The sequence below is a fragment of the Phyllobates terribilis genome, unplaced genomic scaffold (genome assembly GCF_046119375.1).
Source record: "Phyllobates terribilis strain yellow unplaced genomic scaffold, ASM4611937v1 Scaffold_7__3_contigs__length_470593459, whole genome shotgun sequence".
NCBI classification, from domain to species: Eukaryota; Metazoa; Chordata; class Amphibia; order Anura; family Dendrobatidae; genus Phyllobates; species Phyllobates terribilis.
The window spans coordinates 317,521,644-317,534,593 of NW_027362767.1; the positions used below are offsets into that span (position 1 = coordinate 317,521,644).

At 53.5% G+C, this 12,950-nt stretch overlaps 2 protein-coding genes across 2 annotated transcripts in view; one reads left to right on the top strand and one right to left on the bottom strand.

Moving 5' to 3' along the window:
* The window catches only part of PSMD10 (proteasome 26S subunit, non-ATPase 10), a 35,001-nt gene extending 33,487 nt beyond the window's left edge, over positions 1-1,514 (bottom strand). Inside the window, exon 1 of the mRNA XM_073641116.1 lies at positions 1,353-1,514. Coding sequence (XP_073497217.1) covers positions 1,353-1,469 — 117 coding nt within the window. The 5' untranslated portion in view covers positions 1,470-1,514. The remainder of the gene's footprint in view (positions 1-1,352) is intronic.
* Positions 1,515-1,551: 37 nt separating this feature from the next.
* ATG4A (autophagy related 4A cysteine peptidase) overlaps positions 1,552-12,950 on the top strand; it is a 43,195-nt gene continuing 31,796 nt past the window's right edge. The window contains exon 1 of the mRNA XM_073641115.1: positions 1,552-1,707. Within this exon, the coding sequence (XP_073497216.1) occupies positions 1,698-1,707 (10 nt within the window). The 5' untranslated portion in view covers positions 1,552-1,697. The remainder of the gene's footprint in view (positions 1,708-12,950) is intronic.

A 12,950-nucleotide genomic window follows, 5' to 3' on the forward strand; every position in this document is an offset into this window, starting at 1 on the left:
TGGTCTCCACCAGTTTGGGATCCGGTACCCTGTTCTGCCAACCCTTCACCCGTTAACTCGTGGGATCTCAGGGTTCCCTCTCTTCTTGCGTCTCTGGGCCTTTCTTGGTGTTCCTGTTTCTCCTTCTTCTTCTTTCTCGCTCTCTCTCTCTCTGCCTCAGGCCTCCTCTCCAGGCCTGGCTCTGGAGCTGGGCCCAGACTGAGCCACAGCTCCCTGTCAGCCCTCTCTGGCTGAACTCCTCTCTGAACTGACCGCTGTCCTAAGATGGTGCCCACCTTATATACTCCCTTCTGACACCCGAGCCCAGGTGACTAGCACCCAATGGGCTCCTACCTATGCCCAGAGTCCCTCCCCTCTCTGCTCCTACACCACTGGGATGTTCCTCCCCCCTCCCCACTCCAGCCAGGGACAGAAGCTGTCGTACCTACACATCTATCTGGTGGGAGTACCGTTGGTCTGTCCCCCGGAAATGGGGTGAGTGTAGTGCATGCAGCTAACTGAGCCCAGTTCCACACTCCATCCTTACCCGGGAGTGGAATACCACACCTCTGGTTCGAGGTGCAATACCCCTGTAGCAGCCAAGTCCTCGGGGTGCTACATATACATATACATATACATATACATATATATATATATATATATATATATATATATATACACATATATATATATATATATATATATATATATATATATATATATATATATACACATATATATATATATATATATATATATATATATATATATATATATATATATATATACACATATATATATATATATATATATATATATATATATATATATATACACATATATATATATATATATATATATATATATACACACATATATATATACACATATACATATATATACACACATATATATATATATATATATATACACATATATATATATATATATATATATATATATATATATATTTTTTTTTTTTACATACATGCTCAAACACATCTGCATTTTTTTTTTTTTTACGTTTTCTTCTGATATTGGCAAAACAAATAAAAAAATACCAATATCAAAACAACATTAAAATGAATCCCTGAATATCACAAAAAAATAAAGGCAAAAAGCATCTGAATGTCCCAGCGAGAAATATTTTTAAAGTTCTTACAACCAAACAAATAAATAAATCAAGAACGTGCGGGACATTAACAGTGAAATGTCCCAGTCCTGAACTGGTTAAGGTCAATGTGTGATCACAGGAGACTGGAGCATGGTCCATGTACCCCTGTAAAGCAGTCACTGGGCATGTGCAGCTCCTGCACTGTGGAAAAGTCCTGAGCATGCTCATATTAGTAGTTCCACCCTGGGGTCAGCCTTACCTGGTCAGTCGTGGAGGCCAGAGCCTTGTCTGCCAGCACCCTGCTCCTCAGCTCCTCCAGCTGCCCCCTGTACGCCAGGTTACACACCTCCACATCAGACACTCTCACCTCCTCCATGCTGACAAAGGGAAAGAAGCCGCCTGCTACCGACAGCCAATCACAAACTTCCAAAACTCTGACGTAAGAACACGGATTAGAAAGTAGAGCGGTGAGTTCTGGGAATTGTAGTGTTTATTTCCATACGTTCGAGCCACCGATTGTAGCGATGAACTATATTTCCCAGAAAACACTGCTGCCACTGTTGTTGTGGACGAGGCTGCGCCGGTCCCTGGGTGACAGGGCAGGATGGAGGCCGGTAAGTTCATCAAACAGAAACGTCCTCACTAGTGTGTAAGTGAGGGAGAAAGTCCTGGGGCGTGAGGTGCACAAGTGCCGGGGGTCGGAGAGGCTGAGGGGAGTCAGTCAGCTCTGTGGCCATGTCCGGCTCTGTGGTGTTAGTGTTGTGCTGACTCCTCATCTCATTGTTATGTCCCTGTGCGGTGGTATCTCCTGTGTATGACACTTATAGTGGCCCAGCTGCTGCAGAACTTCTTAGCCGATAAGTCTGGTGCAGCAGCCCGTTAACTTTTACTTCCATAGGAATGTATTTATTGACACTAAGTTGTGCACTATGGGGGGCATACATAACACAGGGAGGGGGGGGGGGAGTACATAACACAGGGAGTGGGGGGCGTACATAACACAGGGAGGGGGGAGTACATAACACAGGGAGGGGGGAGTACATAACACAGGGAGGGGGGAGTACATAACACAGGGAGGGGGGCATACATAACACAGGGAGGGGGGAGTACATAACACAGGGAGGGGGGAGTACATAACACAGGGAGGGGGGCGTACATAACACAGGGAGGGGGGAGTACATAACACAGGGAGGGGGGAGTACATAACACAGGGAGGGGGGAGTACATAACACAGGGAGGGGGGCGTACATAACACAGGGAGGGGGGAGTACATAATACAGGAGTGGAGGGAGTACATAACAGGGAGGAGGCGTACATAAGTCTGACAGGGGAGTACATAACGGGGGGAGAAGCGTAACAGGGAGGAGGGAGTACATAACACATGGGGCGTACATAACACTGAGAGGAAGCATACATAATACTTGGGGGATAATGGGGCATACATAACATGGGGACATATAAACATGGAGCTGCTTTTCTATTGGATGAGACTGATGGACAGGTGTGATCACATGACCTCCACCAGCAGCCATTGTATGGGCAGGAGAGCTGTGCAGTCTGTGGGGAAAGCTGCAGTAACAGTAGAGATTTGCCGACTCCTTTAAGTGTGGATTAATATCACATGTTGAGAGTATCATGGAGGGAATGGGTTATTTAACCATTGCCACCTTCAGAATATGGCACTCACTAGTTAAGAGCTGACTTACTGGATGAATATTTGTGAAAACTGTAAGAAGGCCTCGGGGTCCCTGTGGTGTGGTGATGGACAGATTCATCCACTCCCTTCCCAGGTCAATACAGACCTGGGATGCCCAGGGCGTCTCTCGAAATCCCGATGACCTGGTTGGCCCAGTAGAGCGGTACCAGGTTGTCAAGAAATCCCTCGGGAAATCGGACATCATCACTTCCCTGTACTGGAATACCCAAAAGGGGGCAGGTTCACCACGGAGGGGGTCTAGAGCCACAAACGAGGGGCGTCCCAATCCCGCTGAGGGTTCCCAAAAGGTGGTTAAGTTGTTCTGTTCGCGATGTCTCAATCCTGGACAAGTAGCCGCCCGATGTCATATGTTCCCTGAACCAGTGGACTGCAGCCTAGGCAGGTGTTGTTCCTGTCACACCTATCCGGCCTGTAGTGTGGACTGTGAATCCGGGGAGGGGGGCGCAGGTGTGACGTATCAATTAATGGGCTAATGGTGCATGGACTGTTGGACTGTTTGGTGACTCTGATCAGTGCTACACTTCCCCACAAGTTGATCTCTGCCAAATCCGTGGGTGTTCGCTGTATACATGGCGACGCCAAGAACTAGCATGTGGCCAGAATAACCGTAGGAACAGATTGCCGTACTCAGTCCCATGAGGTCGGGGTAGTCAAGGACTTGATACATCTGGTCATATTTGGATGAAACTTTTCCTTGTTTCAGGATTTGCTGTAAAAGGGGATCGTACCGAGTGTGTCGGACAAAAGCCAGATCCCTTGGGAAAAAACTCAATCGAAAACAAAGATAGAGGAGTTTCCCCTGTGTGTCCTTGTTAGTGAGGAGGACGAAACAGTGACCGAGGAGCCCAGCCTCCCTGAGTTGGAAGTGTCCGGAGAGAACTTTAAGACTGCTCAAGTTAGGTGTAGCGCCGGCGTCCCTGCCCTCTGCTAGGCAGGGACGCTGTTCCCCTCACCTCTCTGCTCCGTGCCCGGCGTCCTCCTCCCGCTCTGCTGGCAGCGCGCGCTCCTTCCCGGCCACTGTGCTTAGGGCGCGCGCGCGCGCTCTCCCTCCCTCTTAAAGGGGCCGCGCGCGCCGTCCTAAGGAGTCCCCGGCCAATGGCCGGAGGACTTCACCATATATAAGGCACCTCCTCCAAAATGGAGGTGCCCGAGCAATGTTGTTGCACTGTTCACTACTCTGCTTCAGCCCTCAGGTCCCGTTGCCAGTTACCTGCCAGATACCTGCCAGATTCCTGCCAGCTTGCTGTCTTATTCCTGCCTGATATTCTGCTACCTGCTTGCTAGCCTGAGGTCCAGCGGTCTGCCTTACTACTCCTGTCAGTCTGTCTAAGGACCAGCTTGCCCGCTCACCTGGGAGCGCACATCAACTACCTGCCTGCTTGCCTGAGGTCCGACGGTCTGCCTTCCAACTCTTGTCAGTCTGTCTATGGACCAGCTTGCCCGCTCACCTGGGAGCGCACATCTGCTACCTGCCTGCTAGCCTACCTGGAGGCTCTGCCGTCACGTGCTGTGACCACCTGCCTGTCCAGTGACTCCTGCCCGCTCACCTGGGAGCGCTCATCTGCTGTCTGTCTGCTAGCCTACCTGGAGGCTCTGCCGTCACGTGCTGTGACCACCCGCCTGTCCAGAGACTTCTGCCCGCTCACCTGGGAGCGCTCATCTGCCGCCTGTCTGTTGGTCTTCCTGGAGGCTCCGCCGTCACATGCTGTGACCACCCGTTTATCCAGAGACTCTCGCCTGCTCACCTGGGAGCTCACGTCTACCATCAGCCGCCACAGGTCGTACCAACCCTTTACCCAGAGACTGCCCCGGTCACTTGCCGTGACCATCTGCCCGTTCACCCAGAGACTGCCCCGGTCACTTGCCGTGACCATCTGCCCGTTCACCCAGAGACTGCCCCGGTCACTTGCCGTGACCATCTGCCCGTTCATCCAGAGACTGCCCCGGTCACTTGCCGTGACCTCCTGCCCGTTCTTCTAGAGACTGTCCCGGTCACCTGCTGTGACTGCCTGCCTGGTCGCCACCCGCTCCCTTACAAGGACCGCCCCCTTGTATAGAAGCTCAGAGGTTCCGCCTCCCAGACCCGTTACAGTTTGCTCGGGCCATGGAACCCGGTGGCACCCAAGCTCCCTCGCTCTCGGACCTGTGTCATGAACTGTCCCGTCAGAGGTCCCAACAGGAGTCCATCCTGGGTCACCTGCGGAATGTCAATTCTCGCCTGGACACTCTGACTGCTCCGCCAGCAACCTCCGCCAGTGCCATGACTCGCAATCCGGCAGCTCCGCTGTCCACTAATACCATGGTATCTTACCCCGGACCCCGGCTTTCTGCACCTCCTCGCTTCGGAGGCGACTCCGCCCAGGCTCGGGGCTTCATAAATCAGTGCACCCTGCACTTTGAACTCCTGTCCCACCAGTTTAACTCCGACCGGGCCAAAATTGCCTTCATCATGTCCCATCTCACCGGGGAGGCCCTGGCCTGGCTAAATCCTCTATGGGAGAGAGGAGACCTCCTGGTGTCCGACTTGCCTGCCTTTCTCATGGCTTTCCGGAAAGTCTTCGACGAACCCGGACGGAAGACCTCATCCGCATCATCACTGCTACGCCTCCGTCAGGGAAGTCTCACCGTGGGCCAATATGCCATACGGTTCCGTACCCTTGCCTCGGAGCTGGCCTGGGTTAACGACGCTCTGGTATCCGTCTTCTGGGAGGGTCTGTCCGGCCGTATTAAAGATGAACTTGCCGGTCGGGACATTCCTACCACTCTCGATGACCTAATAACTCTTGCCACCCGGATTGACCTACGGTTCCAGGAGCGTGCCAAAGAGGTCACCCGTGAGAGGAGGTTTCCACGTCTAGCTCCTACTTTTCAGAAATCCGTCTCTCCCCAGGTACACTCTCCTGAGCCTATGCAGGTCGACCAGACCAAGATGGTCAAAACCCGTCAGGACTTACGCCGTGCCGAGGGGAGCTGCTTCTACTGTGGCAGTAAGGAGCACCGGATCTGTGCCTGCCCGGAGAGGTCGGGAAACGCCTGTGTCTAGGTTCGCTCAGAGAGGTCGACCTAGACAAGAATAAATCCTCTCCATCTCTGCTGCTTTCAGTCTCAATCGTCTGCGGGGAGAACCGTTATTTCGAACTAGCCCAACTTGACTCTGGAGCAGCCGGGAATCTTATTTCACAGTCCCTGGTAGAGAAATACCGCATCCCCACCAAACCTCTGGCTGTACCCTTGTCTGTTGCTGCCGTGGATGGGGGTCTCTTACCACGCCCCATCCAACTCATCACCGAATCCATTACTCTGCAGGTGGGAATGCTGCATTCTGAGAGTATCTCCTTTCATGTTCTGCCTGGACTCTCTCACGCCCTCTTGCTAGGTCTACCTTGGCTCCAGAGACATGCACCCGTGCTTGACTGGCAGACCGGAGAAGTCCTTCGCTGGGGACAGGACTGCCATAAGACCTGTCTGGTTCCCGTCCATCCCGTCCGTCCTTCTCCTACCCCAGCTAATCTACCTGGACTTCCGATTCCTTATTGGTCTGATGCTGATGTCTTTAATAAAAAGGAGGCAGAGACACTACCCCCTCATAGACCATACGACTGCCCTATCGACCTGTTACCTGGTACTACTCCTCCCCGTGGGCGTATTTATCCATTATCCGCTGCTGAGACCCGGTCGATGTCCGAATATATTGAGGAGAATCTGGCCAGGGGATTCATCCGGAAATCTACCTCCCCGGCGGGAGCAGGCTTCTTTTTCGTCAAAAAGAAGGACGGCTCTCTCCGTCCCTGTATAGACTATAGAGGCCTTAACCAGATCACGGTGAAGAATAAGTACCCCCTTCCGCTCATTCCGGAGTTATTTGATCGTCTGAGGGGGGCTAGAATCTTCACCAAACTGGACCTCCGTGGGGCGTACAACCTGGTTCGTATCCGTCAGGGGGATGAATGGAAGACGGCATTCAACACCCGGGACGGCCACTATGAATATCTGGTAATGCCCTTTGGTCTCTGTAACGCTCCTGCCGTCTTTCAAGAGTTGGTCAATGACATCTTCCGGGACCTTCTCTACTCCTGCGTAGTGGTGTACCTGGACGACATCTTGGTCTTCTCTCCGGATCTCCAGACTCACCGGAGGGACGTTCGTCAGGTCCTGCTCAGGCTCAGGCAGAATCACCTCTTCGCTAAATACGAGAAGTGCCTCTTTGAGCAGACCTCGCTTCCGTTTTTGGGCTACATTATTTCTCAGACCGGCCTACGAATGGATCCAGAGAAACTGTCTGCCATCGAGAAATGGCCTCGACCGGAGGGGTTGAAGGCCATTCAGCGGTTCCTGGGCTTCGCCAGCTACTACCGCCTCTTCATACCGCACTTCTCTTCCCGGACTGCCCCAATTTCCGCGCTCACCCGTAAGGGTACTAATCCCAAAGAGTGGCCGCCCGAAGCAGAGGAGGCCTTTCTTTCCTTAAAACAGGCCTTCTCTTCCGCCCCGGTGCTACATCGCCCGGACGGCAACAAGCAGTTCTTCCTGGAAGTTGACGCCTCCTCCTCTGGAGCCGGAGCGGTACTTACTCAAAAATCATCTTCCGGGAGGATGGTAACTTGCGGCTTCTTCTCTAAACTCTTCTCCTCCTCAGAGCGCAATTATTCCATAGGAGACCGAGAGTTATTGGCCATCAAACTGGCATTGGAGGAGTGGCGTTACCTGCTCGAGGGGGCTCTTCACCCGGTAATAATTTACACTGACCACAAGAACTTGGCTTACCTCCAGCATGCCCAGAGACTTAACCCGCGCCAAGCCCGGTGGTCCTTGTTTTTTGCTCGCTTTGATTTTGTTCTTCATTTTCGCCCGGCTGACAAAAACGTCAAGGCGGACGCCTTGTCTCGATCCTTTCTGGTGTCTGATCTCGAGGAAGATCCGAAACACATCATTGATCCTGCCAGAGTAATGCAGGTGGCTCCCGTGAGTCTAAATCGTCTCCCTCCCGGAAAGACGTTCGTATCAGTACCTGATCGGGAGAAGATCCTTCACTGGGGTCACTCGTCTAAACTGGCTGGCCACGCCGGTCAGAAAAAGACCCTCCAGCTTATTACCCGGCACTACTGGTGGCCTACCCTGCACAAGGACGTAATAGACTTTGTTTCTGCCTGTGTGTCCTGCGCCCGCAACAAGGTTCCGAGACATCTGCCAGCCGGTCGCCTCCTTCCGCTTTCTGTACCTGCTGCCCCCTGGCAGCATATAGCAATGGACTTTATAACTGACCTCCCAGTCTCTGCCGGTTGTACGGTCATTTGGGTGGTCGCTGACCGCTTCTCCAAGATGGCTCATTTCGTTCCCCTGCCAGGCCTCCTGTCTGCACCCGAGCTAGCTAAAGACTTTATTCGTCACATCTTTCGTCTTCATGGCCTGCCCCTCCACATCGTGTCGGATCGTGGGGTACAGTTCACCTCACGCTTCTGGAGAGCCACTTGTAAACTGCTAGACGTCACCCTGGACTTCTCTTCCGCTTACCACCCACAGTCCAATGGTCAAGTGGAGCGGATCAATCAGAACCTGACCAGTTACCTCCGGCACTTCGTTAATGCCCATCATTCAGACTGGGTGGATCTCCTACCATGGGCCGAGTTCTCTTATAACAATCACGAGAGCGAATCCTCCTCCAAATCCCCGTTTTTTGTAGTCTTCGGTCAGCATCCTCGGATTCCTTTTCCTGTCTCCACCTCTGTGGACAACCCGGCTGCGGAATCTCTCGTTAGCAAATTTTCCTACATTTGGGAGAGTACCCGATCCGCACTCCTTCAGTCGTCCGAACGGATGAAAAGACACGCTGACAAAAAACGCCTGGATCCTCCACAATTTCGTCCTGGAGATAAAGTCTGGCTCTCATCTAAATATGTCCGACTCAAGATACCTTCTTACAAGTTAGGGCCTCGGTTCATCGGTCCTCTGGAGGTCATCAGTCAGATCAACCCGGTGGCCTAAAAATTGAAACTCCCGGCCAACTTACGGATCCCTAACTCCTTCCATGTATCTCTCCTCAAACCTGTGGTACTTAACTCTTTTTCCAAGTCTACAGGTACGCCTCCTGCTCCGGTTTCTGCTGAGGACGAGTTTGAGGTAGAGAACATTCTTGCCACCAAAAGGGTAAGAGGAAAGACCTTTTTTCTAGTAGATTGGAAGGGGTTTGGTCCTGAGGAGAGAACGTGGGAGCCCCGGGAGAACATCCATGCCCCGCTCATCCTTGCTAAATTTCTGTCTGGCCTAAAAAAGGGGGGGCCTAAAGGGGGGGGTACTGTAGCGCCGGCGTCCCTGCCCTCTGCTAGGCAGGGACGCTGTTCCCCTCACCTCTCTGCTCCGTGCCCGGCGTCCTCCTCCCGCTCTGCTGGCAGCGCGCGCTCCTTCCCAGCCACTGTGCTTAGGGCGTGCGCGCGCGCTCTCCCTCCCTCTTAAAGGGGCCGGAGGACTTCACCATATATAAGGCACCTCCTCCAAAATGGAGGTGCCCGAGCAATGTTGTTGCACTGTTCACTACTCTGCTTCAGCCCTCAGGTCCCGTTGCCAGTTACCTGCCAGATACCTGCCAGATTCCTGCCAGCTTGCTGTCTTATTCCTGCCTGATATTCTGCTACCTGCCTGCTAGCCTGAGGTCCGATGGTCTGCCTTACTACTCCTGTCAGTCTGTCTAAGGACCAGCTTGCCCGCTCACCTGGGAGCGCACATCAACTACCTGCCTGCTTGCCTGAGGTCCGACGGTCTGCCTTCCAACTCTTGTCAGTCTGTCTATGGACCAGCTTGCCCGCTCACCTGGGAGCGCACATCTGCTACCTGCCTGCTAGCCTACCTGGAGGCTCTGCCGTCACGTGCTGTGACCACCTGCCTGTCCAGTGACTCCTGCCCGCTCACCTGGGAGCGCTCATCTGCTGCCTGTCTGCTAGCCTACCTGGAGGCTCTGCTGTCACGTGCTGTGACCACCCGCCTGTCCAGAGACTTCTGCCCGCTCACCTGGGAGCGCTCATCTGCCGCCTGTCTGTTGGTCTTCCTGGAGGCTCCGCCGTCACATGCTGTGACCACCCGTTTATCCAGAGACTCTCGCCTGCTCACCTGGGAGCTCACGTCTACCATCAGCCGCCACAGGTCGTACCAACCCTTTACCCAGAGACTGCCCCGGTCACTTGCCGTGACCATCTGCCCGTTCACCCAGAGACTGCCCCGGTCACTTGCCGTGACCATCTGCCCGTTCACCCAGAGACTGCCCCGGTCACTTGCCGTGACCATCTGCCCGTTCACCCAGAGACTGCCCCGGTCACTTGCCGTGACCATCTGCCCGTTCATCCAGAGACTGCCCCGGTCACTTGCCGTGACCTCCTGCCCGTTCTTCTAGAGACTGTCCCGGTCACCTGCTGTGACTGCCTGCCTGGTCGCCACCCGCTCCCTTACAAGGACCGCCCCCTTGTATAGTAGCTCAGAGGTTCCGCCTCCCAGACCCGTTACATTAGGGACCTTAACTTAAAAGGGGCGTTTAACAGTTTTACTGTCTTTAACGGTGTTGCTCAAGAGCAGGGGGCAGACACCAGATTCCCACACTTTGCAGTTAATGGGAAGTTATTCTCTCTTGTAACCAAACTAAGGGGAGGTGAGATAGTGGAGCTGCTGTTGGTTCCAGAGTTTTAGACATGGCCCATTCTCATGGTTTGTGGGTACATCTGGGTGTAGAGAAAACTCAGGAGAGGATAATGCGGGGTTCTATTGGCCCGGATGTTACCTGGAGATCCGAAATTATTGTAGGTCCTGCCCCACCTGCCAGATAACTGCTCCCTCTTCTCACTTCCGCTGTCCCCTAGTCCCGTTACCTGTGATAGAGGTCCCATTTGAGAGGATTGCCATGTACCTAGTAGGTCCCTTAGTTCTGTATGCACGGGGGCATCAATACATCCTAGTGGTCATGGACTATGCGACCCGGTACCCAGAAGCAGTACCACTAAGGAACTCCTCGGCCAAAAGTATAGCCCGGGAACTAATTAATATTTTTGTCAGGACGGGTCTGCCAAAGGAGATCTTGATGGACCAGGGAACCCCCTTCATGAGCAAGGTGATAAAGGAGCTGTGTAAGGTCCTCCAGATTGTCCAGCTGTGAACCTAAGTCTACCATCTGCAGACAGATGGCCCAGTAGAGCGTTTCAATAACACCATGAAGGCCATGCTCAAGAAGGTCATTAAGAAAGTCCCAGTCCTGACCGTCTATCTGCTTTCGCTTCTGCTCTTCTTCGTCAGAGAAGTTCCTCAAGCCTCCACTGGTTTCTCTCCATTCAAGCTCCTGTATGGTCGACATCCGTGAGGGCTCCTTGACATTGCCAAGGAAACCTGGAAAGCCGAGGTCACTCCCCACCGGATTGTCATAGAGCACAACGCCCAGTTGCAAGAGAGAATGGCGAAAGTGATGCCTATCGTGAAGGCGCATCTTTTCCAAGCACAGGAGGCACAGGCAAGGGTATATCCTGGTGACCGCGTGCTGGTGCTTATCCCCACGGTCAAGAGCAAGTTCCTAGCCAAGTCGCAAGGCCCAAACGAGGTGGTGGAAAAACTGGGCAAGGTTATTTACAAGGTCCACCAGCCAGGACGAAGGAAGCCACACCAAGCATACCACGTGAACTTGCTCAAGTCATGACGAGATCGAGAAACGCTATAAGCTCCTTGCCTGGGAGCCAGTCCCGAAGCTAAAGTGGAGGAAGTCACGATTGCGGAGACTCTATTTCCTGCCCAGAAATAGCAGTGTCGAGAACTGCTGCAGTGAAACCGTGGCCTGTTCTCTGAGTTGCCGTGGTGTACGCAGGTAGTGGATGTAGCATCGGCGTCTCTGCCCCCTGCCAGGCAGAGACGCCGTCCCGCTTACCGCCGCGGTCCTTCTTCAGCTTTTTCCGGCCTCCCTGCAGCTGCTGCTGGTGCACGCAGCTTCCCTGGCTCTGTGCTTAGGGCATGCGCGCGCTCCCTCCTTCTTAAAGGGGCCGCGCGCGCCGTCCTAAAAAGTCCCCGGCCAATCACCGGAGGGCTTTCCCTATAAGAGGCACCTCCTCCAATATGGAGGTGCCCGTGCAAGGTTGTTGCTTTGTGATTCTTACTTTGCTTCAGCCCCCAGGTCCTCTTCAAGTCAGTCCTGTTCGTCAGTCTGATCTTCTGCTCAGTCCGCTAGCCTGACTTCTCTTCTGCCCGACAGTCTGTCTACAGTCCAGTCCACCAGTCTGTCTATGGGCTCTGCCCGCCTGCTTACCTGGAAGCACCTGCCTGTTACCTGCTGTGCTTGCCTGGAAGCACCCGCCTGTTACCTGCCGTGCTTGCCAGCCCGCTTACCTGGAAGCACCTGCCTGTTACCTGCCGTGCCTGCCAGCCCGCTTACCTGGAAGCACCTGCCTGTTACCTGCCGTGCCTGCCTGCCCGCTTACCTGGAAGCACCAGCCAGCTACCTGTTGTGCCGCCAGCTTGCCTACCCGGAACACTTTCCTGACTATCTGCCTAATCAGCCTGCTTGTCTACCCGGACCACCCGTCAGCCTGCCAGCCGAAGCTCATCCGCTGTACTGGTCAGTTCCTGCCTTCTGACCCCGTGGGAGTCACCTGCTCTCATACAAGGTCGGTCCCAGAGTGGCACCTGGTCCCTCTGCTCGGTTCCTCCCTGGTTCACGGAGTCGACTGAGCCGCCGTGCGACCTTGGTCGGACCGAGTGGATACTTAGTCATGCCCCTCCTTGCACCGCAGCACAGAGGTTCCACCACCCGGATCCATAACAGTGGACATGATGTACTGACAGAGCCGCACATAAGGGTGAAGCCATATAGGATTCCTGAATCGCGCCGTGAGGTAATCTCAACCGAGGTGAAGCGAATATTAGACATCAGCGTGATAGAGGAGTCAAAAAGCGGATGGTCGAGTCCCATCATCCTCGTGCCAAAGCCTGATGGGGATTGGCGGTTTTGCAATGACTACCGCAGGCTGAATGAAGTGTTCAAGTTTGCTATGTACCCGATGCTCTGCGTCGATGAACTCATTGAGAGGCTTGGACTTGCGAGATACATTACCACCCTCAACCTGACAAAATGCTACTGGCAGATTCCCATGTCCCAGTGTGCTAAGGAGAAGACTGCCTTCT